The sequence below is a fragment of the Thamnophis sirtalis genome, unplaced genomic scaffold, assembly GCF_051295495.1.
Source record: "Thamnophis sirtalis isolate CommonGarterSnake01/CBP01778 unplaced genomic scaffold, rThaSir2_p1.2 scaffold_1, whole genome shotgun sequence".
In the NCBI taxonomy this organism is placed as follows: domain Eukaryota; kingdom Metazoa; phylum Chordata; class Lepidosauria; order Squamata; family Natricidae; genus Thamnophis; species Thamnophis sirtalis.
Window position 1 is genome coordinate 161,370,022 of NW_028261381.1, and position 27,216 is coordinate 161,397,237.

Consider the following 27,216-nt stretch of genomic DNA (forward strand, 5'->3'; position numbering starts at 1 on the left):
AGCCTATTGCCCCCAACAATCTGGGTCCTCATTTTACTCACTTCGGAAGGATGGAAGGCTGAGTCAACCTTAAGCCTGGTGAGATTTGAACTGCCAAATTGTAGGCAGTCGGCTGAAGTAGCCTGCAGTACTGCACTCTAACCACTGCACCACCATGGCTCAATTATAATTTATAATATATTATCTCCATTTTTTTTCACAGAGTACCCTTTGTTTTATCCTCCAGATTGTTCAAGATTGACCTGGTATATAAGCAAGATTGGGGAAGAGATTATAAAATATGAATGCCGTTGAGTATATTTACAATATGATTACAATACAATACAATAGCAGAGTGGGAAGGGACCTTGGAGGTCTTCTAGTCCAAATCCCTGCCTAGGCAGGAAACTTTATACCGTTTCAGACAAATGGCTATACAACATCTTCTTAAAGACTTCCAGTGTTGGGGCATTCACAACTTCTGGAGACAAGCTGTTCCACTAATTAATTGTTCTAACTGTCAGGAAATTTCTCCTAAGTTGCTTGTCTCCTTGATCAGTTTCCACCCATTGCTTCTTGTTCTGCCCTCAGGTGCCTTGGAGAATAGTTTGACTCTCTCTTCTTTGTGGCAACCCCTGAGATATTGGAACACTGCTATCATGTCTCCCCTAGTCCTTCTTTTCATTAAACTAGACATACCCAGTTCCTGCAACCGTTTAACCAGAGCTTGTAAAGAAGTGACTAGATCAATTTTTTGTGGCTTAGCCTGTTATGTAGAACCAGTACCTTTGGTTAATGGTTCCATCATGTATTCCATAATTCAGCAACCAGGCAAAGTATAGGTTGTGACTGCAATTTACAAGATGAATTATTAATCTTAATCTTCCCCAAAACGATGGTTGTTAACACCATTGCACCCATCTGCTCAAGGGGATCATAATTCAAAATCTGCACACAAATCTGATTCCAGTTTGTTAAATCTCTTGCCATATTACATTTTTAAGCTTTAAAAAAACCCCTTGGTTTTAAAAAATACCCATGGGCCACAGATACGCAGCCTAAAACGTCGGTGAAGTCTGTGAGTGACAGGGTTCCTGAATGAAACTTCACAACTCAGAAGTTGTCTGTATCAAGTCAGAGAGTATGAGAGCTGTTCTAGATCTCACACTCTTGTAGGTTTTCCTTGTGAGAAGGAAAAAGCGGTGCTGTTCCTGCAAATTAGCTCGTACGCATGAACTACATAAAAGGCACACGGATGTGTGTTTGTGTGTGCTGCTGAGTCAATAGGTTCTGTTGTCAACGCTTCGTTGAAAGCAAAGTGAAAGAGAAAAACAGGAGAACGTGCACAGCTTTCTTGAAAGTGCCTCGAGTGGAGGGGCCACTGAGTTGAATCAGCCAAGGGAGCCCTACCAGGTCAAATCAGGTGCACCTGCCTTCCATCAGGAGCAAGGGGCAGACTTCTCTGCAAGCAATGATAGACCCAGCAATAATCAGCACCTCTACGAAGAGAAAATCACCCATCACTCAAGCTGGAAGAAACTGAAAATGGTACAAGTTGTCGTTGCAGTGATGGGGATAGTGTGGTTGGCTGCACCACAGCTCTTGAGCGGTAAGTTTATCTCATCTAAGGGAAGACCAGGAAGCGATAAAACCCGCCATGCTGAGACAAAAGCCATACCTTCCTTCCATGCTTTCAAACGCTCTTCCTTAATCTGCCATCAGTTATGAAACAGAAATGAAGGAGAATTGGATTGTATATAAATAAATACCTACATTATCTTTAGAATCACTTTCTCATCCTCTTGGGAGTTTTCTTTAAAAAAAAAATGTAGGTGGGAGGAACAAGGAGAATGCAATATCTTGATTTAAAGTCTCGCCATCTTATTCATTTGTTTTTTGGCTAATCTTATTCAATGTTTTTTTGGCCATCCATCTTAACCAAATAAATCGGGGCAGGTAACTTGGCATAAAAACCCAAATACATAACGATAGAAACAGCAGAAATTTAGTAAATTTTCTATTAATTTAGTAAAAGTCAGATTACAATGTGATGTTATGATTTCTGCTTGCTACAGAAATTACCTTTAACTTTAGCTCTCTTTGGTGTGTGTTTGTGTGTGTGTGTGTGTTAACCTATTTTTTAGTTTGCCTTTTTTGTGCATGTTGTTTGACAACTGGCCAAAGTGAGCCGTATTCTATGGAAAAAACAGGATAGGGATTGCCCTAAATAAGTAAACATCTTACATTATTAGTCTAGTGAAGAGAAGAACCAGGGGAAATATGATAGCAGTGTTGCACTATTTGATGAGCTGCCACAGAGAGGAGGGGATCAAGCTATTTTTCAAGAGACCTGAAAACCAGGCAACGAATAATGGATGGAAACTAAACAAGGAGAGATTCAACTCTGATTCAATACTGAGCCGAGGTGGCGCAGTGGTTAGAGTGCAGTACTGCAGCCACTTCAGCTGACTGCTAGCTGCAGTTCGGCGGTTCAAATCTCACCGGCTCAAGGTTGACTCAGCCTTCCATCCTTCTGAGGTGGGTAAAATGAGGACCCAGACTGTGGGGGCAATATGCTGACTCTGTAAACCGCTTAGAGAGGGCTGAAAGCCCTATGAAGCGGTATATAAGTCTAACTGCTATTGCTATTGCTATTGCTATTGCTAACCTGGAAGTAAGGAGTAATTTTCTAACAGGGAGAACAATCAACCAATGGAACCGCTTGCCTTTGGAAGTTGTGGGAGTTTCATCACGGGAGGCTTTCAGGAAGAAATTGGACTGCCATTTGTCAGAAATGGTGTAGGGTCTCTTTCTTGGGCAGGGGGTTGGGCTAGATGACCTACAAGGTCCCTTCCAACTCTGTTAATGTAATCTAATCTACTATTTCCTAATTCCAAAGTTTCCAGGAATATCATTCTTTGTCCTATGTTTGCAGATCCCAGCAATTGTGCTCCCCAAAATTTGATTTGCTACAAGCCCTGCTGTGAAGCAGCCTTCTACTGTCTTATGAATTGCTCCTGGGAGGCTGAATGTAAAGAAGATGTCAAATATATCCTCCACTTAAGGTGAATGCTGGCCCAAGCATGTTGATGGCTCTATTATAAAAAAAATCTCTCTCTCTCTTCTCCTCATCCTAAGATATGAAGTGGCTAATTTGATTTGGTTTAGTGTATTCATTGAAAAGGAATCTGATCTGGAGGGCATTGCTATAGATCCTAGCAACAAATTCCCTACTTTAATTGTGCGCTGTGTTACCAAAAAAAGGCTTCTATTGTTCCACATTCCAGTCTATACTTGCTGGTCTTGGATTCTTGGGGTTGGGGTGGGAATATATTTCTTGATTCATATTTTATACCTTTTTTCTCTCATTGCAATGTTTCTCAACCTTGGCAAATTTAAGATGTGTGGACTGAAGCATGCAGGAGCTGGAGAATTCCAGGAGTTGAAGACCACACATCTTAAAATATCGATTGAAGAAAATATGTGTAGCTCTGGGTTGAACTGATGGCATTACCTAGTTTGGTAATGAGACATCTGCAAGAAAACCACCAAACTAGGAGAACACTAAGGACCCCACATTTTAAAGTTGTCAAGGTTGAGAAACACGGCTTTCAATAGCTAATCAAACTCCTTTCCCTTTCTTACCCACAGGGATCAAACAGAACGGGTGATAAAAACATTTGAGGTTGTAAACCAGACACACACTATTTTTAACACCGACAGTGTCTACGCTCAAAATAATTTTACTGTCTGGGTAGAAAGCGTGCTGAAGGACGGTTCTCCTCGGGTCTCAAAGAATCATACGCTGTTGATCAAGGAAGCCAGTAAGTTAAAAGAAGCCAGAAAGTGAACTTCCTACCGCATGAAGTATCTCTCATTTCAGTGTTTCTCAACTGTGGCAGTTTAAAGAGGTGTGGACTTCAACTCCCAGAATTCCCCAGCCAGCCTTACCGGTTGCAGAATTCTGGGAGTCCACATCAAACTACCAAGGTTGAGAAGCACTGTCCTATTGTATTCTAATGCTCTTGATTCTGCTCCTGGTCATATTTTGAGACAAGCAGAAAGGAAAATTTAAGTGTTTTCTGGGGGCATGTTGCAAGATGAAGGGATTTCAACTATTGGGGAAAGTTTGGAATTTGGCATTTTGGAAATTCCATTTGTTGAAGAGTTGCTGTGGGCATGCCCAGGGAAGAACTGCGGTGGCTTCTGCATTCCTATAACTGCTGCAAGCCACGCAACTCCAGTTTACCAGAAGAAAAACTGTTGAGGTGGCTCCCTATTCATCTTTTCAGTTTATCATGGTTAACGTGGTTCCCAAGAAAACAGCAAAGTTTCCTTTCCTAGTAAGTAGGATTCTGCTTCATTTTGGAACAATTTTTTATCATAGGTAGAGAAGATTGTACGTATTATGAATTCCACTTTACCAACACACCCATTTTTGAATGCCAAGCTCAGACACAGCATTAGTGTGATCTTAGTACATCAGTACTAAGTACATCAAAGGGATGCAGTGGCTGAGGGATGAGGTGGGTCAGTGGCTAAGACACTGAGCTTGTCAATCAGAAAGGTCAGCAGTTTGGCAGTTCGAATCCCTAGCCCTGCAAGTGAGCTTCTGTTACTTGTCCCAGCTTCTGCCAACCTAGCAGTTCAAAAAGCCCATAAAAATGCAAGTAGAAAAATAGGAACCACCTTGGTGGAATGGTAACAGTGCTGTGTGTGCCTTCGCTGTTTAGTCATTGCCGGCCACATGACCACAGAGACATCTTCATTCAGTGCTGGCTCTTCGACTTTGAAACGGAGATGAGCACCACCCCCTTGAGTCGTGAACAACTAGCACATATGTGTGAGGGGAACCTTTACCTTTACATAAATAAATGCAGGCAGGAGTGTGAAACTGCATATTCAGCAATATTTTTAAATGCCAATAACTTTAAATGCAAGTAGAAAAATAGGAACCATCGTTGGTGGGAAGGTAACAGCGTTCTGTGCACCTCTGGTGTTTAGTCATGCCGGCCACATGACCACAGAGACATCTTCGGACAGCGCTGACTCTTCAGCTTTGAAACGGAGATGAGCACCGCCCCCTACAGTCGGGAACAACTAGCACATATGTGCGAGGGGAACCTTTACCTAGTACATCATTAGAAGCAGAAGGCTGGGTGATTTCCTCTGGGTAATATTCATAACTGCTATTCCTAAGCCTTCAATGAAAAGGATGGTGAGGCAGATGAGCTGAACTAAAAATCAAAAGGACCATAAGAGATTATGGGAAGGGAGAGAAAAATTAGTGTGCAAAAATGAGTGAAGGGGCCTATTATGTTGCATTTGTAGTCTTGCACATCTGTCTCTTATTCAGTAGCTTCAGCTGTTGTCTTTTCATTCCAGTAAAGTTTAATCCACCATCAGCCAAATCCATCACCATTTCTAGATCGAAAGGTATCCTGACCTTGAAATGGCCTGGATCCAGCACATGTCGCTCTACACTAAATGAAGTCAGGATGAGACAGTTCAACCATATAAACTGGACACTGGTAAGTTGCATGTGAACACTGGAAATGATGGCCACGTTTGGTGGTTTCCACCAAGATTCTCTACCTAGGCAGGGAAGACTTGCTAGATAATTGTTCATTGTCCAGCTTTGGATTCAATTATCTCTATTCTATCGGATGCCTTGGTAGATTCTTCTACTTGAAAGGTTTGGGGAAATTTAGATGTTGAGATCCTACATCTTGAAAAGGCTTCAGTCGGGAGAAGGTTTTTTGGTTTAACTACAGTGTTTCCCCAAAAATAAGACTGGGACTTATTTTCTTTTGACCCCTGAAATAAGCACTTGGATTTATTTTTGGAGAGGTCTTACTATTTTTGAGGTGCAGGAGGCGGCAAATGTGACGACCTCATGGCTGCTGCTGTGTTGCAATATTTTCGGGTAGGGCTTATTTTCAGGGGAGAGCCGAGGTGGCGCAGTGGTTAAATGCAGCACTGCAGGCTACTGCTAGATCAGCAGTTCAGCAGTTCAAATCTCACCGGCTCAGGGTTGACTCAGCCTTCCATCCTTCCGAGGTGGATAAAATGAGGACCCAGATTGTTGGGGGCAATATGCTGACTCTCTGTAAACCGCTTAGAGAGGGCTGAAAGCCCTATGAAGCGGTATATAAGTCTACTGCTATTGCTATTGCTTTATTGTAGTGCGTGCCCTCAAAAGCCCGACTGGGCTTATTATCCAGGTCTTATTTTTGGGGAAACAGAGTACTGAGAAGAATGAATAAAAATGCCCAGCAATTAAACAGTCACGATCAGTCAGACAACGGTCCCAAGAGCTTGGTTGAAATCAGGGGATTGCATTTATTGAAGCAATGATCATATGTATCACTGCTTCTCTCTGCTTCAAAGAGACAATTGTTTAAAACGCACTACAGGGGAAATGAGAAAAGAAAAGGAGATGAATTTAATCAGATAGCAGATAGGCAGCTTATGTATACCACTGTTGGTGTTGCTATCTACGTGTTTTGAAACTCTCATCATAGAAGATTGCACAATGAAATTCTGCAGATCATAGTAAGTTTCCTCCCCCCCCCCAATTAAAGATTCCAGTATTTCCACAGCCCCACCCTTTTGAATACACCCTCTTCTTGCTACTCTCAAACAGCTGTGTGAAATGTTACCCCTGTGGAAAGACTTAGGAGCAGGAAGGTGCCTGGGTGACACATCGCCCCATGGCCAGCTGCTCTCCAGCTGTCGCAAAAATAAATCCCTCCATCTTTACCCCACTCTGGGACTTCCGCTGAGATGAGATAATTCTTCCAAATATAACGACATCAAGAGATTATGGAGAGGAAAATATTTGGTGAATAAGGGCAGGGATGTTTAAAGAATGGCGATCTTAGTGAAGTTTGCAACGAAGCTACATTTAGTGTCTTTCTGGATGCAACACAGTCACAGATGTAGGGGTTCCTAGGGTCCACAGACATTGTGACTATCACTGATATGTATGCATGCAATTCATTCATTTGTTTGTCATTTGTTCAATCAATCAATAAATTTTGTACAGCCACACATCTTACCAAGTGGCTCTGGGCGATGAACTTTTTTTTTTTAAATGGTCAGAACTTGGTTCATGATGCTTTAATGCAGTGGTGGGTGTCAAATTTTTTTAGAACCTCTTCTGTAGGTGTGGCCTGCTTTATGGGAATGGCTTGCCAGTCATGTGATTGGGTAGGTATGGCCAACTTGTAAAATGTGGTGAAACTCACTTAACAACACTCTTGCTTAGCAACCAAAATGTTGGCTCAGAAACTCTGGCATTTGAAGCACGCAAGTCTTAAAGCTGTCAAGTTACAAGATCCTTGCATCCCTAACCCTTTAGAGAGAAAAAAACCAGGGCTATTCAAACTTGACAGCTTTAAGACTTGTGGACTTTAACTCCCAGAATTCCTCCCCAGTCATGTTGGCTCAGAAACTCTGGCATTTGAAGCACGCAAAAGCTGTCAGGTTACAAGACCTTGCACCCCTAATGCTTTAGGAAAAAAAATCCCAGGGGGGTTCAAACTTGACAGCTTTAAGATTTGTGGACTTCATCCCCCAGAATTCCTCCTCTCTCTCTTCATCTTGATGATGTGCAGACGGGCGTGGGGAAGGAGCTGGAACCGGTTCTAAACAGCAATGTAGATTTGTGGAACCTCTTCTATAGAAGAGGTTAGAACTGGCAGGAACCCATCCCTGCTATAATGCCTATTTCATTATTTAGTTTGTAATAGATGTTTTTGCAAGGATAAATGCTCCCGTGGCTGGCTCTAGATTTTTTGATGCGCTAGACAAAGCCATATTTAGTTTTTTATTTAATCTTCATGAGGGTAGAACGCTCAGGGAGCAATGGGTGGAAACTAATCAAGGAGAGAAGCAACTTAGAACTAAGGAGAAATTTCCTGACAGTTAGAACAATTAATCAGTGGAACAACTTGCCTCCAGAAGTTGTGAATGCCCCAACACTGGAAGTCTTTAAGAAGATGTTGGATAGCCACTGGACTGAAGTGGTGTAGGGTTTCCTGCCTAAGCAGGGGGTTGGACTAGAAGACCTCCAAGGTCCCTTCCAACTCTGTTATTCTATTCTATTCCTAATTTTATTTAGTTTTTATTTATTAAATTTATTTGTCACCTATCTTGCCGTGGGGCTACTCTAGATGGCTTACAACAATAAAAAAGAACTAGTATGGCCTAGTGGTTAAGGCATCAGTCTAGAAAATTGAACACCATGAGTTCTAGTCTTGCCTTAGCTATAAAATCCAATTGAGTGACTTTGGGCCAGTCACCATGAGACTAGCACATATGTGCTGCGAGGGGAAACCTTTACCATCTACACCTTGTAATTCAACATCAATAATGTTTTCATCCTGCTCATGTGCAAGTTAGATGATGAGTATAAACAAAACAAAGAAAACATCAGCGTCATCTATTTATTAGTCTTGCCACATAAAACAGCTCAGAATAATGACTGATATGGATAGCAATATATATAATTTGGAACTGGCTGACAGATTGATGAATACAATTGAAAACTAGTTAAACACAATTGCTCGCTCTTGTAACAGATATTGCTGAATAATAATGGATACTGATAGTAATGTATATAATGTGGAGTTGATATGATAACTGACAATTAGATATGAAAAAACGCCTTTAGATTATACATAAAGAGTATTAACTATAATAATTAGCACTATTAAAAAAAACTAAATAAAATTCATACAATCAAATGTTAATCAATACTGGGAAAATGTTATGATATATGATATAACTGAATATTATGGAGGTTTAGCTAAAATAGGATATGAGGATTTGATGATAATAGAGGATTTTACAAATAAGTAAATGAATTGTCAGCATGTGCTATGGATTAATTCTTTAGCATAGCTAAGGATGAAGGATGTTTAAATAACCATAATAATTGAAACTGGAGGTATAATGATGTTGATATGGTAAATATTTGAGTTAAGATATCTGAATTAATATGAATTAATGGAAGAGAAGCACCAAAACATGTTGTAACCAGTTGATATACTTCTTTTTTTTCTTTTCATAACAGACACCTGTGTTTTGTTTTGTTTTCCTGATTATTGTTTTTGCCTTTTTTGTATTATCTACTATTTTTTATCTTAACTTTTACTTTATATTTGTTCTTTTTTTCTTTTTCTTTTTTTTTGATTTCTCTCCCTTCCCATCGGTGTGGGTAGATATTGTTCAAGATTATTACTCCTACCAATACTCCTAAATAATAATTACAGTTAAATGAAAATGGATATATAATAATGCTTGAGTTAATATGAGTTACGTTGGTTGACTGTGGAGGAGATGTACCAAAACTTATTTGTAATCGATTGATATATTAAGAAAGATGCTATACTTGTTTCAAACTAAAATTAAAAAACATTTAATTAAAAAAAAAACAGCTCAGATTTTCCATTTTGTGTTTCTGAGAAGAATATGTTTCTTGCTTTAGTGAGTTTACCACCAGCCTTCTCCTCATTCTGAATATTATTTGGGTTGCTTTCAGGGAAACTGTAGCTCTGACGACACCACAGAGGGATTAATAGGTAGGTTGGTTTCATTTCTAATTCAGACTTTTTAAAGTTTAATAATTTGGTAGTCAGAGCTATTATCAAAAGCACACAGTTATTAAAAAAATTGGGTGCTTTTGATAATAGCTCTGACTACCAAAGCTATGGGCCTGGTTGATGCGATGAGGTTTCCCTTTGCCTTGGGCAACTAATTTTTAACAGGGTTATTTTGCCTCCTTAATTTTTTTTTTTATAATTTTACAATTTTTAAAATTTTTAACTTTAACATTTTAATTTTATATACCCTTTTGTCTTCTGATCTTTGATGTATTATTGTACACCTGCAGACTCCTTCTTTGAGGGATATGTGTCACATCAGAAATGTGAAACGTAAATTGATAAATGTAGCGGTTGTTTCTGAATTCTTACTGTTTTAAAATAAGCGGCATTCACCCTCAAAGAATACAATGACGGATCTCTCGTGATTTATTGCAAAAATTAAGCTCCAGCTATAAATGAAGGCTTCCTGGAGGACATTGTGGAAGATAGGATGTTAGTCTAATAGGACCAAAATAATCATCCCATGCAACAAATCAGTAATGTAACGTCCATGACCCAGCTTGTTGTAAATTGTGCCAGTATGTCAACCCACTGCTGAGTCAACCTTGAGCCACTAGGAAAGAGCCTTGGTGGCACAGTGGTTAGAATGCAGTATTGCAAGCTGACTCCTCTCACTGCCAAGAGTTCGATCCTGACCAGTTCAAGGTTGCCTTCCATCCTTCTGAGATTGGTAAAAAGAGGACCCAGATTGTTGGTGGCAAAATGCTGACTTTGTAAATTGCTTAGAGAGGGCTGTAAAACATTGTGAAGCGGTATATAAATCTAAGTGCTATTGCTAAAAATATTTAACTATTTAAAGACTTGCAGCCCCACTTTGAATGGTATGATTGTTGTGCTTTTTAACTGTGTATGGTCTTTATGTTTTGTAACTTTGTTTGTTTGTTTTTCCCCTCCCTTGAGTTGTGAGCTGCCCTGAGTCCCTTTCAGGGAAAAGGGCGGCATACAAATAAAGTAAAATGAAATGAAAATGAAAATGAAACTATTAATTTACTGTAATGATATACCCCTAAATTCTCAAAAAAAGTCTTCTGATGATTTGTAGTATTACTAAGAAAATAATAAATCCTATATATGTCATCAAATCTATAAAACTATCTATTCACCTAGCAACTGATAAAGTCTAGACTTAGCAACATGTTAAAAGGATTAAATTACGGTAACTCAATATTACTATTACTATTGATTTTTCTCCCTCAGATTTAGGTGAATTTTATTTTAATCATTATGATGTATTCATTTCTGTTCTGATTGGATTATAACTGAATTATTAACATAATACTGAAAGAAGAAGAGAAGATATTGGCCAACTATATGTCTGAAATGGTATAGGGCGTCCTATACAACAGGGGCTTGGAATAGAAGACCTACACGGTCCCTTCCAACTCTCTCATTCTGTTATTCTGTTTTTTGTCCTTCTATTATATTTTGGGTGCAAATTTAATCAAAAATAGAAGTTATTAATTCACCAATGCAAAACAATAATTAATTTTTTTAAAAATAAATGAAGGGCCCCTATTTAGGTGAATGTCTGCAAATGTTACACAAGAACAATTATTTCTAAGGTTCTAGTGCACAGTTCAGCTAAGACCTTATTGTAATCACTGCACGGAATGAAGGGGCCTTAAATTGGATTATGCTTATGTGCCCTCTTTTTATATATGGATCATGAAGGTCCTCGTGGTTTTCAAAACTGTGAGATACAATGTAGAAAGAGACGCTTAGAGCACTAATGAACAAATGTTGAATCCAATGAAACAGGAGCCAAATCTTTTATCAAGAGTCACCTTGTGTCAATAAGACTAACAAAACATAACTATTTTTCTGCTCTTAACATGTCTGTAGGTTCTGCTCAAGATGACCCAATTTTGGGAAAGGAAGGAACATGTCTGAGGAACATTTGCAGAGCTGCTGTGATAAAAGTGTCTAGGCATCTGTCAGATAAAATTAATCAAATCCACTCTAATTTGGATTCTAACCGTGCGGGTCCTTTTGACTTGCTTGAAGCACAGTCTTGCTTGTTATCTGGGACAAATGAGAGCCCCTTAGTCCTGCTGAAGTGGATTGAGTTCCTGGAGCTGTTAGCATGGTCACCTGTGAATTAAATCTATGTTCCTCCTGACTGGTTAAGGCCTCTACGGAGGGAAGACATCTAGGTGATGATGGATGCATCCTTGAAGGAGAGGGTAGTTCTACTGGCTCTTAGTGAATCAGTTGTGGATCCCTTCCTCGGGAAGTCATCGCTACATCTGATGTTGTTAGACAACATTTGTTCTAGCCCCAAACTTCTCTCTTTAGGAAGGGTAGTCAGCTTAAGAGGATCCTGGAAGAAAGGAATTACCCAGACTCTATTTCCGTGATGGTGAACCTATGGCAGAGCTGGCACACAAAGCCCTCTCTGTGGGCACGCACGCCATCACCAGCTGCTCTTCCGGGTTCTGGCATGTGCCAGAAAACCAGCTGGCTGACGCGCCTGCATGTGCCGGAACTCAGAAGAAAGTAGCTGACCAGTGCATATGCCCGCCAGTCCAGTTGGCCGGCATGTATGTGCGTGACAGAACCTGGAAGAGCAGCTGGCTGCCGCGTGCATGCACATCCGCCAGCTGCTGTCTTCCTGGTTCCGGCGCTTCCAGTTCACGCGCACTCCAGTTTCGGTACTCGGTGCCCAAAAGGTTAGCCATCACTGCTCTATTTATTTAAATTTCAGACCAGGATTCAGTACTGAGATGGCATTGATTTCACTTGTGCTGGGACTGGATGGGAGTGGTGCATTAATTCTGGCCCTCCTTGACCTAATCATGTTCCTTCAGCTCAATCCAACTCACAAGGTCCAGCTAGCCCTGACCCAGCATAAGCCCTGGAAGACTTGGCATTTCTCCCGGGATTGAACCAGGATGGTAGATGAGCCTATCCGTAATGAGGTGTTACTTAATGACTGGCCTTGATTTGTATTGTGCTTTCTATTATTATTTTTTATATGCTAAAATTGCATTGGTTTTAATTCTACTTTAGCCAGCCGCTATTTCAATTTCTTAGTAAGCAGCCATATAGACTGATTGAATGAATTTGATTCATTGAATGAAGAAGAATTCAATCCTGGGGATAACCTCTGCACCAAGTCATGAAGGATTTTATAGGTTAATACCAACACTGTGAATTGTAATCATGCTAGTACAATTGTCACAAATGTGCTCCTTCAGAGGAAGTGATGGTTCGTTCAGAGGCATAATGAGCAGATCATCTTGCTGGTCTCTCTCTTTTTCTACTGTTATATTTCTTCCCAATCACCTGACCTCATTCCAAGGTCACAAACTTGAGGCCGTTGTTGGATGCTATCCAGTTAAAGAAAATACCCCCTTTCACACCAGTAAGATAAGGATGAGTTACACTGGCCTCATCCAGGGGCTAGGGATGAAATGAACATTATAGAAACATGGAGAAAGAAGATGTTGCCGAGGTGTGTTTGAGTTGCAGAATGCAACACCGTAAGTCGTGGGTGTCAAACTCAAGGCCTGGGAGTCATATCTGGCCTGCAAGGTGCTTAGAACTGGCCCGCGGGCCACACTGGACCAGCCTGCGATGCATCTGGCAGTGAAAATGGAGCATGCGGCCCTCTCGAACTCCATTTTCACTGGTAGAGGGTTGCAGGAGATTGTTGCAGCCAAAAATGGAACTCACGAGGGTTGCCTGCAGCCCTACCAAGCTCTGTTTTCATTAGCAGAGGGATGCAGGAGGCCGTTGCAGCAGTAAACAGAGCTTGGGAGCCCGTTTTTGCTGGCAGAGCGGTCGGGCCACCACAGGCAACATGAAGGATGTCGAGCTGGCCACACCCACCCCGGCCTCCTGAGGTCAAACACAACCTTGATATGGCCCTCAATGAAATTGAGTTTGCCACCCCTGCCATTAAACTGAATGATATAGAATCATCATTTAATCCAAACTCCTGTCCTGCCCAAGGTGGGTGTCCTTATACCCGTGGCACGACAAAACCGCGAAGCCCTTATCCGTGGAGACATAAGCGCATTGCTAAAGGCGCGAAATCATCACCGTGCGTCATCACCGCCGTGACAACAGCGCAGCAACAGAAGGGCGTTTTAAAACGGCGCCGCGGCAGAAAGCCAATTTCAATTAAGGTAAGGGTTAGGATTAGGTTTAGGGGTTTGTTTTAGGGTTTGTTTTAGGGTTAGGTTTAGGGTTAGGGTTAGGTTTAGGGTTAGGTTTAGGGTACTGAGTGCTTGGAAATGCGCGGATTTGCCCTCCGCGATTATGTCATCGCGGTAGGGTCGCGTTTTTCCTTAGCGCTTTGAACGGCACGAATTAGTCTTCGCGCTTATGTCTCCGTGGATAAGGCCTTCGTGGATTTGTGGTGGAACCCCCTATACCATCCCAGACAAACGGTTGTCCAATCTTTTCTTGAAAACCTCCAGCGATGAAGCGCTCACAACTCCAGGAGGCAACCTGTCCCATTGATATCTCTGAATCAAATCCACGAGATAGATTGGGCTCGTTGCCATCTTCATAGCTAAATTCTGATCAGTTTACAATGAAGGATGCGGTATAGGAAAGAAAGTAGTTCTGTAGATAACCCTGCTTAACAGCTACTATAGTCTTCATGTCTGGAGACAATTGAAGACTGATCCAGGTATCCTTGCCTTTGTCTAGTTGCCACATGCCACCTGGAAAAAAATATTCGTTATGAGGTACAGGTTCGGTATCGAACTGATCACTGGAGCAGTCACTGGAGCAGCTGGAGTGAAACCCTCTTTGTTCCTTATGGTGAGATTTGTGTGTGTGTGTTTTTGTCTTGTCAGAACAGAAGAGAACAGAACAGAATTCTTTATTGACCAAGTGTGATTGGGCACACAAAGAATTTGTCTCTGGTGTATAAAGAGGCTTGGGGAGAAATTAGCAAAGTTTCCCAGAGTCTAATAAATGCATTTCTTCTTCTTCTAGAAATCCTCAGAAGTCCCACAGTAAATTTTACTGTGGAGTCCCTGGGAAAGGAAGGCCAGAGGAACGTAACTCTGCAATGGGCGGTAAGGGGAATCCTTTTATTAAGCCTTTGGGGCATCTTTCAAGGTTGACTCAGCCTTCCATCCTTCTGAGGTGGGAAAAATGAGGACCCAAATTGTTGGGGACAATAGGCTCAGAGGTGGGTTGCTGCTGGTTCGGGCTGGATTGAGCAAATCGGTAGTAGCAGAGGCAGGAGGCTCCATCCACCCTCCTGGAAGCTCCTGCGCATGCTCGCGCATGAGTATGCCCGAACCAGTAGTAAAAGAATTGGCAACCCACCACTGAATAGGCTGACTCTGTAAACCGCTTAGAGAGGGCTGTAAAGCACTGTAAAGCGATATATAAGTCTAAGTGCTAAGTGCTATTGCTATCTGAATCCATCCTGTGGGCTCAGACTCCTAATCCACCTTTCATTTGGACTGCCTGCATTTCAAACATTAAAAATATTGTTTCTTAAGCAGACAGAAGACAAGAAAAACACGCGGTGCAAACATTTAAGCTCCTATCTTTAGATGTGAAAGTTATACAGGTGGTCCTTAATTTATGACCATAATTGAGCCCCGGATTTCTGTCGCTAAGTGACACATTTATTAAGTGAATTTTGCCCCATTTTGCAAACTTTCTTGCCACAGTTGTTAAATGATTCACTGCAATTATTAAGTTAGCAACATGGTTGTTAAGTGAATCTGGCTTCCCCATTGACTTTGCTGTCAGAATTTCGCAAAAGGCAATTGCATGACCCTCTGAGACACTCCAACCGTCATAAATATGAGTCAGTTATCAAGCATCTGAATAGTGAAGACATGACCCTGGGGATGCTGCAACAGTCTTAGTTTGAAAAAGTGTACCGTATTTTTTGGAGTATAAGACACACCAAGGTTTTGAAGAGGCAAATAAAAAAAAAGTTTTGGGGGGCCCGTGGTGGGGTTGGGTGGTGCGGGAGAGACGGGATAGATGGCAGACAGGATGGACGCCTCCTGAAACACCCTGTCAGCCAAAATGAGGTGCTGGAGGGGGGCAGACATACTCCCACACCTCGTTTTTAGCTTGGACGCCCACTTGCAGCTCCTTGCTGAACCCCGTTTTTGCGCCATACTGCGCCCTGTTTTGGCCAGCAGGGAGTTGCAGGGCGAAAACAAGGCACAGGAGGAAAGTGCACAGTTCCCCTATAGAGGCACCGCGGTCTAGTTCTTTGCTATTTTCAGGCCGGCCCCGTAGGCCAGATCTAAGCACCCTGTGGGCCAGGGGTGGGTTGCTAATCCCATTCCAACCGGTCCTCGTGCACGTGCGCAGTTCACGCATGCGTCTTAGCGCCTGCGCGATGCTCCAGCTGCTCGCGGAGACTCGCGCAGGCGCTGTATGTGCCATCCAGCTGCTTGCGGAGAATCGCTCAGGCACTGCATGTGCCATGTGCCTGCGTGGAAGCGCAGAAGCCTTCAAAGACCAGTAAGGAGCGCGGGCGGGCGGGTGGGCCTTCGCCGTTCCCGGAAGTTACTTACTTCTGGGACCGCCGCGAACCAGTTGAAACCCACCCCTGCTGTGGGCCTTGAGTTTGACACCCCTATTGTAAATGAAACAGGAATCTGTCCTTTTATTTTACAAGGTGACAACGTTTCTTAATTCAAGAATCTAAAAAAGAGGAGGATTAGTGGGTCATGAGGCCGGACACAACGTCTCTGTAGATCTTTTAGTGCTGTCATGCAGACACCACCCAACTTAGATTGGATAGTGCTCCCTAATGGTTAGAAAACACAGAATGCCCAAGAGGTATCTCCCCAGAAAAGAAAGGTAGAAATGGAAGCATTGGTTGGTGGCTTGGGAAATGCTTTCTATCCTCTCTTTTGTATCTTTCCAGAGACCCTCCGTGGAGCAAGGGGAGGTGAACTATATTGTGACTTTTGTCATGCTGGCCTGCAAGCAGTGCTTTTCTGGCTTAGAAAAGTACAGCATTACCGTACATGGTGCAACTTCGTGCCACACTGCTCTTTCTGCAGCTGAATATAACATTTCGCTGGTGGCATTTAACAACGTGGGACGTTCTTCAGCTTATTCCTTTAAATTACCCCCAGAACAAAATGCAGGTTGGTATACAAAGAAATGGTCAGGCTCAGCCCAAGAGCAACACAGAATAATCCCAGCCAAAGTTCAATTTGTTATTTGTTTACACAATTTAGACAGAATCTTGCCACAGTAAACCTATACCACAGGTAGTCCTCTACTTACGTCACACTTGAGCCCCACATTTCTGCTGCTAAGCGAGGCAGTTGTTAAGTGAGTTTTGCCCCATTTTACGACCTTTCTTGCCAGAGTTGTGAAGTGAATCATTGCATCATTGTTAAGTTAGTAACCCGGTTGTTAAGTGAATCTGGCTCCCCCATTGACTTTGCTTGTCGGAAAGTCACAAAAAGCTGATCACATGACCGTGGGACACTGCGGCCGTCATAAATATGAGTCAATTGCCAACTGTCTGAATTTTGATCACATGAGGAAGCGGCAATGACTGTGGGAAAAACAGTCATCAGTCCCTTTTTTCAGTGCCGTTGAAACTTCAAACAGCGACTGAATGAAATGTTGTAAATCAAGGACTACCTATACTCGTCTAATCGGAACAAATATACCCTGGGAGATTCTACAGAGCAGCTATCCTAAATATCTTGCTCTTTCTTTGATCCAACTCCGGGCAGTGTTGACTCTTGTCTCATCCCCCTCCTTGGAGCGTGATCTCCTCCTTTGTGGGAAACGGCGGCTTCACTGTAATCCATCGCAACTCCTTCCCCTTTGTACAGTGGTGGGATTCAAATAATTGAATAACTGGTTCGCCCAGGGTCAGGTTGGCTGTCGTGGGAAGCGTGGCCCATCCCCGTCCTCCAGCTCCGCCATTCCATTGTGATGAGCCTCCCGTGACAGCCAACCTGACCCTGGGCGAACTAATTATTAAATTACCCACCCACCCCGCTATCAAAGTGGATCCTGGGTGCTGTGCTGCAATGAAGAAACGGGAAACCGAGCGGCCAGCACAAGTGGAGGAGGAGGAGCAGGGAGAAGAAAGAGAGAAAGCAGCCTCCTCCTTCCCTCGCACCGACCACTCCATTACCGTTTCTCCATTGCAGCGCAGCGCAATGCCCAGGATCCACTTTGATATCGGGGGGGGGAGGGGAGATTTAACAATTGGTTTGCCCAAACCTGTGTTAACCGGCTGAATCCCACCACTTCTTTTGTAAATACAGTATAATCCATCACAGCAACCATCTTCTAGTAATCTCATTTTGTATGGGGACCCTCAATTGCTCCTTTATAGTTTACGCGGTATAAATTGAGTAAAATGACCAACTTAGTCCTAGAAAAATTTCTCTGGAGCATCTCTCCATCAGGTCACTCTCTGATTACCATTCAACTGGTCAGTGGCACCAATCACTACAGAAAAGATGGACCTATTGAAGGTCTGCTCCAAAGATCTGATGCATCCAGTAGGTTTCTGAGAGGGTTTGGAGAAATTCCCAAGATCCTGGCGAACTGTTCACCAAGGCTTTCGTTACCAGTTGGAACATAAAGGTGATGGCAACATGGATAGACTTGCTTTGAATGGCTTCCTTCTGTTTTACCAAGCCTGGTTTATTGAGGTGCTTCAAGAAATGAAATAGCAGAGGAGAGAGAGACCTAGAATGGAATTGGCAGAAGACAAAAAGTGAATTTGACCCATTAAGAGCTCAGGTTTGAGCATATTCCGTTTCAATAACAGTGGCATATTATAAATATATATCCAATGTTTTTATTGCATTACAAGACTGTTGCCCCATGGCCCTTCTTTTGTGAGATCTCAGGAAAAAGTAGGACACGCATCTGTCAGAGATGCTCTACACAGAAGGCTCATTAATTGACCACAGTTGGTGTAGAGCAGTGGTTCCCAGCCTTTTTTTGGCCATGCCCCACCTAAGCATCTTTAAAATCCTGACCTTTCCTGACATATAATTATTACTTTACTCAAAAAGTCAACTTACTCACGCAGAGGAAGCCTAAAAGGCCATTGACTTGGCTTAAACAAGGTTCAAATTGCCCTCATTAAAAATCAAATTGCCCCCCTGTGGGACGTAGGACCCACATTGGGAACCACTAGCCTAGAGAGTGCTGCCTATTCTTAACAACTTTAAGAATGTGTAGACTTCAACTCCAGCTATTCTCCAGCTACCTCTAGATAAACCTTAATGTTAATTTCTAATTCTATCATTCTACAGTCCTAAGTCCCAATTTTCTGAACGTCAGTCTATCCGGAAGGCATTACACTCTGGAGTGGGAACTGGAGGAGGACTTTGCTCACTTTTGCTTTGAAGCTCAGCCTCTTGGAGAAACCTTGCCTAAGAAAGACTGCATGGGACCTGATGTTATTTCCCCGGTTAGAGGTAACGCTGAAACCTCTTCCTAAGGCCCACCCAGGTTCCTCCACTAGAATATTACTCTCTCCATCAGAGAAACTTTCAAAGTGGCATAGCTTGCTTGGCAGAAGCAGCAGGATCAAGAGAAAGTGGGTCTTACATACACTTTTTGTTGCTGTGTTGCTTTCTAATTCATTTGCCCTAGTGCCGGGATGGCGAACCTGTGGCACGCATGCCACAGGTGGCATGTGGAGCCATATCTGCTGGCACGTGAGCCATCAGCTCCAGCACACATGTGGAAAGCCTCTGGAACTTCGTTTCCGAACTTCAATTAGTCTCGTTGGGCCCATTTTTTGCCCTCCCCAGGCTCCAGAGGCTTTCCTGGAGTCTGGGGAGGGAAAAAATGGCCTCCTTTCCTTCCCCCCCCCCGGAGGAAGTACCAAGCTCAGCTTGGAAGTGAGCAGTGCAGTGTGCATGGGGGGGGAATGTGGGGGGGGGGGTTGTGCGCACATGCACACGCTCACATGTTTTGCACCCAACAACAAAAAGGTTAGCCATCACTGCCCTAAGTGCATCTCTAGCTGGAGCTATGCTTGGGTTGGGAAGGAGTTTGAAAATGGTAGTGTTTCACTGGAAGGGATTAGCGAATAGCCTTGCCATTAATTTAAGCCAATAAAACAGGGTCAGGGAGACTATCTGAAATATACTACAAGATGATTATTTTGCACAGTGCATCTGTCAATTCCTCTAGGATTGCTGATTTTTGATATTTTGTCAATCGTGTCATCTCGGAATAATAGAAAACGCAAAAGTGAGATATTCTGAGAACACACAGCTAGTACAATATAGGCTAAAGGAGAAAGCAGGTAGTAATTTGGTGGCCCCTGCTCCTTTCTCTGTGCATGGGTTCTTTAGATGATAGTTAAATAGACCTCAGGATTCTCTGAAGAAGCTGTGAAGGGGCTTCAGGACAATAGCCTTGATTTCTTAGACCTCTGGGATGAAGTTTTAGGGATGGTCATCGACTTCAAAGGGAAATTAGAGAAATGGATGAAATGGGAAAATGGATACTATTAGCAAGAGCTAATTGAAATAGTCATTTATGGAGTCAATCTAGCTTGATACCAGATGCTGGAGGGAAAACATTCTCTGATGTTCATTGACTGGACTTCGAGAAATATCTAGCTAACTACTGTTAGAAATATGATGGTGTGTAAGAGAAAGCTTTGGTCTGATCCAACAAATCTCTTCTAAGATTATGAAATCTGTGCTTTTTGCTCCTCAGTTCCAGGGGAAATTGAATCCAACAGGTGTTATCGCTTTGCAGTATACAAACATGACTTTATAAAGTGGAAAACTTTTGGATATAAATACCTTTTCCATAGAAATGGTGAGTATGTCATGCTGACTTTCCCCCGCTTATCCTATCAGTCAGAACTACCAATAGCCCAAAATAGTTACTTCATGTCTGGACAGAGTTAAAAAAAAATGTTTGCCTGCTTCATTCACGTAATTTTGTAGTCTAGATGTTGTCTTTTGATGATGATAAATTTCGTTTATTTCTTCTATCTTTGTACTTACCAGAAAAAGATAGATAAGGAGAGGACAGAATAGTTGCAGTTTTAAATTGGTTACCGTAACATTTCTGCCTAGAGCAGCTTGAAGTTCTTAGATTCGACTCAACTTGCAATTTATCATTGCACAATCTTATCTTGCTAAACCCAGTCTTCCCCTTAGTCCCACAACTCATCTCATCTACAACCCCATGAATGAAACCACCTAATCATTAGTAAAAAAAAACTGCTTAATGTAGTATGGTTCCTCTTAAGCTGAAACTATCACCATAACTTCAAACATTTTCAATCTGTAACACTTTGTCACCCATTAGTCCTTTCTATAGTGCTAAAGTGCATTACTTCAATAGTGTTAAAGTGCATTACCTCAATCCCAATTTGGCAGAATAATATGGTTCTCTTATTTTCCCTCACGCCCAATGTCACTAACCAGTTGGTGGTACTGGTGGTGGGGAAACATCTCTAACCGGATCTATCCTTAGCAGGACAGTCTAGGACAGGATCTGGGGATGGAGCCTTTAGCCACTAAAAAGCAGAGACATCACCTTGCCAACAAAAGTGCATATAGTTAAGGCTGTGGTTTTCCCAGTTGTAATGTTGAAAATTGAGGTCTTTGACCTATGGTGCTAGAGAAGACTCCTGCGAATCCCTTGGACTGCAAAGCGATCAAACCAGTCAGTCCTAGAGGAGATCAACCCTGGCTGCTCTTTAGAAGGACAGATCCTGAAAATGAAACTCAAATACTTTGGCCACCTAACGAGAAGGAAGAACTCACTGGAGAAGAGCCTAATGCTGGGAAAGATTGAGGACAAAAGAAGGGGATGGCAAAAAATGAGGTGGCTGGATGGAGTCACTGAAGCAGTAGGCATGAATGGACTCCAGAGGATGTCAGAGGACAGGAAGGCCTGGAGGAATGTTTTTCATGGGGACATGGGCTTTGAAATTCTTTTTTTAACAGTTTCTACATCTTGAGAACATTTCAAAACCTTGACCCTGACTATCCTACCCTGGTCACCAATTGACTGCAATTCATCCTTAGCTCTATATTGAGGTTCTCAGGGAAGTGATGAGAGAACCTGGCCACCATCTCAAAGATGGAAGAAATCAATGGCATTTATGGTCTTCAAGAGCCAATGATAACTGTCCAATTTGGTTTGCAGCTTCTCTTGAAGATGCCATCTTTGTAAATGTGACTAACCAAACTGCAAATTCTGCTGTCATCCAGTGGAAGCCTCCCAGGCCTCTCTCTGATTGCCCAGGTTTACTGAAGAAATATATCATATGTTGTCAAAAGGAGCAGTATGGTAACATGGCATGTGAGTATGGGATTCTGACCTTTGAGTCTTGGGTTCATACAACTTGGAAGAAAAAGAGAGTATCCTGGCAAGTTTGCCCACTAAAATTTGGCCAAGGACTTCGTTGCCGCTGGCATGGTGCCGTGGAAAATGCCAACCAAAGGGCTCTGATTACTGTCTTGTTCTTCTTCAGATTATGACGTCAATGTGTCGCAAACACGGTATACGGTCCAGAACTTACAACCTGACACTGTCTATCTTGTTGGCATCTGGGCCTCTACAGGAAACAGCAAAGACAACTGCAAAGCTTTTTATCGATTTCTAACCAAAGTGCCAGGTATAATTTCTCTTCCCGCCGAGTTCTCCTTCTGAAGTTCCAACAGTAGCAATAGCTTCTTGTGTTTTTTCTTCCTCTCTAGATCCCAAGAAGCTACCTCTGGTGCTTAGCTTTCTATTTATGGGGATTTTTGGAGGCATCCTTGTTGTCACCACCATCTTCTACCTTGGCAAAAACAGGTAACGATGATGAAGCCATATGCAATAACTATTTCAAGGGCAGGAGATAAGTGCCTGCTTTAAAACACAGGATGCTTAGTCTATAAACTGGCCATATAGAAATGGTGAAGGGAGAGAACACAGGTAAGACCTCAATTTACAATAGTTCATTTGGTGACTATTCAAAGTTAAAATGATACTGGAAAAAGTGACTTATGGCCGTTTTTCACACTTATGACCATGGCAGCATCCCCATGGTCATGTGGACAAAATTCAGACCCTTGGCAACTGACTCATATTTATGATTGCTGCAGTGTCCCAGGGGTCACGTGATCACCATTTGCAAACCCCTGGCAAGCAAAGCCAATGGGGAAGCCAGATTCACTTAACAACCGTGTTACTAATTTAACAACTGCAGTGATTCACCTGACAGCCCTGGCAAAAAGATCATAAAACGGGACCAAATTCACTTAACAACAGTCTCACTTAGCAACAAAATGTTGGGCTGAATTGTGGTCTCCTTGCGTAGTATTCTAGCACCGGCTGTACAAAAAAAAAAAGATTCCAGTTTAAATCAACTCTATTTTCTTGATGAATATTAATTTGTAAACTGAGTTAGATGGTATTAGGCTATATAAACTGACTGGTATATAAGGCAGCATTTTATGCTGAAATTACCTAAAGAATTAGTGTTAGGAAACATATAAAATTAACTCCTAAGCAGCTGCTGTGAGCAACTGTTATCTCCCTGGATAGTTGATTCCAAAGCCGTCAGCTAATTAATCATCTACTATGTGGCATCAGTGAGTTGATGCATTAAAGCAGCTGAGAACATGAGCTGGGGAATTGTCACTTGTTATCCAAACTCTGATAGAAATTCTAGCAAAGGCATTGTCTTGCGTGCTGACAATAGCATTCCATAACTGTAATATGGGAGATCATGCTACTGGCCTATCTTTCAGGACGATCAGATGTACTAAAGTTCAATGGTCTAGTTTGCACATTATGCCAAGGCATATTATTGTCTGCTTTTAATTGGACATGATGGTTTAGCATTATAAGTCAATCTGCTTTGTTCCTCTGTAGTACAGTTCCATTGTAGGATCCTCAAAACATGGTCCATGGACCAGCACTGGACCACGGCACACCAAAAATTGGGCCACGCAACAAGCAAAGCCCCATCTGTGGGATGCAGGCAGAATGCAGAACAACTCCCTCTCTGGTCCGTGGAAAAACCTCTCTCTATGGAACCAGTCCCTGGTACCCAAAAAGTTGGGGGCTGCTGTTTTTTAGGACTTGGCTGTAGGTCCTGATTTAACTTGATTTGCAAATGCATGAACCTTTAAAAACTGGAGATATGCAAAAGGACCACATCTGTATCTTGAGCCTTTCCTGGCCTTTCAAGAGCTAAGCAATTTCCCCCTTCCGCTTCTGCTTCCCAAACCACTGTTTTAACATTGTTCCAGAATGAAGAAATATCTGTGCCAAGCATTGCCAGATCCTGCAAATACAGAAGCTGTGAAGTTCCTCACCCCAGCAGAAACAGGCCAGGTGAGCTTCAAGTGAAGATTTTTCTACATCATGATATTTTGATTTCTTTATTTATTGAATGAGCATCACTGCATGTTTTATCAGTAGGAGACAGTAGTAGCAGATCATCTCTTGATCATTGGAAACCTCTGTATTTGAGGCAGAGAAGTTAAGAAAAGGTACTTCTGCAGCTCACAGAACAGTATAGAGGTACTCTCAACTTACAACAATTTGTTTAGTGATTGTTCAAAGTTACAACAACACTGAAATAAGGGACTTATAACCATTTTTCACACGTGACCATTGTAGCATCCCCATGATCACACGATTTACACAAGTGGTCCATATTTATGACAGTTGCAGTGTCCCAAGGTCATGTGATCCCCTTTTGCAACCTTCTGACAAGCAAAGTCAATGGGGAAGCCAGATTCACTTAACAACCGTGTTACTAATTGGATAACTGCAGTGATTCACTTAACAAATGTGGCAAGAAAAGTCATAAAATGGGGTAAAATTCACTTAACAAATTTCTCACTTAGCAACATAAATTTTGGGCTCAATTGTGGTTGTAAGTTGAGGACTACCTGTAATATGGGAGAAGGACCCTTCTTTGAACATGCCAAAAAACACAGTTGCCAAATGGTTATAGCACTCTAGGTCTGTAGGATGAATCTTTCTTTGAGGATCTTTTGTCCTGCAAGAGTATCCCTTTGGCCTAGACTTGTGCTCTGCTCTTGCACACTGTAGATCAGTGTTTCTCAACCTTGCAATTTGAAGCTGTGTAGACTTCAACTCCCAGAATTCCTCAGCTAGCACTAATATACAGCAGTGCACAATTTGATAGTGCAGGTTTCCTCCCAATTAAGTTAGAAAGGCGACTTAATCTCCGCTAGCATTTCCAGATGGCCAAATTAGATCAGAATTGCCAATCAGAGCACACAATACTGGATAAGAGGGGCAAACACCCTAATTTGGTTAAAAACACGGTTCCTTAAGACCTGACCACCACTCATCTTAAAGCAGCTTAATAAAGATCTGCAGATCCTAGTCTTCCCATATGATACTTAATGGTGTATTCATTTTTGGCACATTGGTTTGGTTAAACATATCTACTGTAGCTTGTAAAACATTTGTCTTAATCTCAGTGTGAAGAACCTCCCAACTATCATTGATTCAATAAACTACAATTAAACAAACAATAGTTTGGGACAGATATTTTCTTAATGTTTTTCAGGCCCAGATAAAGTTGGATTTTATGGAACCAATAGAAGCCAATAGCCCCATGGAACCATTGGTTGTAGAACCTTCATCTGACAAAGAGGAGCCAGTTACTGACACAACAATGGGCTTGTTGGGATTCGTCAAAGGAACAGAAGAGGAACATTCTCCCAAGGAAGATGAGGTGGTCTCTGATGAAATCCTACTTTCAGAATATAAGGGGCAAAGATTTCTGAGTCCGGTGGAAGAACCTGAAGATTTTGTAGGTGTCTCTCATGAAGAAAGCGCTGGTGATGGTCCCCATCTCTTACTGAACAATACTGAAGCTGGAGACCAAAATGGGATATGCATGTCCCAGGTTCCACTCTCTTTCAAACTGTTTGATAAACTGGTGGTGATTAAGAATGTAGGTGAAGGATTTGACATTCCATGCAGTGATGGTACTTCAGCCCAGAACTGTTTTTGAGCTTCTAGAAAATGTCTTACTATCTTGCAGACAGCAAATCGAAAAAAAGAAATGGCCGACAGACAGTCTACAACCACTCTCTGAGGAAAGACACCATAGTCCAGAGACACAGCGTATTTTTCAAGAAGATAATATTTGTTGGATTGTCTTGAAGTAATGCTGCATAGTTTTCTTTACCTGAGATCTTGGATGGTTAGTTGGAAAACTGACAATAGTGGAACACATAACTATGTGGTAGAGATATTTCAATTGATAGTTTTCACTGGATTCAGTAACTAACATCGGATCTAGCATTCTGGACCACGAGGCTGGGGAAAACTATCCATCACAGGGGCATAATTTGAGGTCCCCATCTTCAAATGATGCATAAAATGGAATTCATTTTAAAGTTGTCAGTAAAACAAACATGTTATATGATAAAAGTGGAGTAACCCATTAATTGTATTCAATTTTGGTTTGACTGAATTTAATAGCAATAGCACTTAGACATTAACCACCTCACAGTGCTTTACAGCCCACTCCAAGCGGGTTACAGAGTCAGCATATTGCCCCCAACAACCTGGGTCCTCATTTTTCCAATCTCAGAAGGATGGAAGGCTGAATCAACCTTGAGCCAGTGAGATTCAAACAGCCAAACTGCTGGCAGCAGGCAGTCAGCAGAAGTAGCCTACAGTACTGCATTCTAACCACTGTGCCATCGCACCTCTTAATTTTGTTGTTTGGGTTGGGCTGGGTTGAGTTCGTTTAAGTTTGTTTTGGTCTGGCCCTGTCTTTGTCCCAGGAAATTTTCCAAATACAATCCTTCACATATGACTTGAAAATTGATTGTAGTCCTCAGCTTTCAAAAGAAATCACACATTCCTGGCCTTTTAAACTCTGCAGAGCTATTTCTGTAGAAACTGCTAGTGAAGAAACATCATGAACCCATAACATACAGAAGGTCCCTGCCTTCTACTGATCATCACTTGTCCCTCTTCCAAGCTCTGCAATTAATGCACACTTTCATTCCTACATTGTCAGGGTGTCAGGTCCACCATTGCTCTGGTGTCCTGCCATTATGCTGCGGGGAGGGGGATGGATGAGCATGCTTGAGATTTTTCAGCTTCTGCTGTTCGCTTGGGAATTAGGGAGGGGGACTGTCTTCGGATGTGGGACGGACATCTTCCCAGTCGGTTTTCACCAGATTCCAAGGCCGCCGTGCCCTGAGTGTGAACTATTATTTTTGCCTAGCACCTCAGAGTTCTCAAAGCATCTTCTCAGCATGCCAGTGACCTGGTCTGGGTGGGGTGGGGGGTTTGCGATTGTGAAATCGAAAGAATTACTCTGTGCTTTGCGTGTGGACTTTACTACATCCAGTTACTCTCAGTAAACGTTCTTTTGATTCAACTCAATGGATTCAAGAGTCTTCCTTTCCTGAGGGCCTAACTGGGGCAGGTCCGACACAGGGAATTGCACAGCTGGTGTCCAAATGGAGTCAGAGACACTGACACAAACTTGTAGTTTCATATAAATAAATAAATTTTACAACTATGTATACAGCAAACTAGGTGAAGAGGAGGATCATCAGGTAAACCAACACAGCAGGAACATCATGAGGTAAATTACAGA

The 27,216-nt window shown here is 42.2% G+C and overlaps 1 protein-coding gene across 1 annotated transcript; it reads left to right on the forward strand.

The window, feature by feature from the left end:
• The first annotated feature begins 1,235 nt into the window (after nt 1-1,235).
• Nucleotides 1,236-26,028, forward strand: IL12RB1 (interleukin 12 receptor subunit beta 1). Its single transcript, XM_014059497.2, has 15 exons — nt 1,236-1,588; nt 2,915-3,044; nt 3,631-3,803; nt 5,365-5,510; nt 9,527-9,566; nt 14,310-14,423; nt 14,601-14,683; nt 16,516-16,741; nt 18,893-19,057; nt 20,316-20,420; nt 21,765-21,920; nt 22,093-22,236; nt 22,319-22,415; nt 23,861-23,945; nt 25,159-26,028. The coding sequence occupies exons 1-15, from the start codon at nt 1,525-1,527 to the stop codon at nt 25,606-25,608; spliced, it is 2,178 nt and encodes a 725-aa protein (XP_013914972.2). The 5' UTR covers nt 1,236-1,524; the 3' UTR covers nt 25,609-26,028.
• The last annotated feature ends 1,188 nt before the right edge of the window (nt 26,029-27,216 follow it).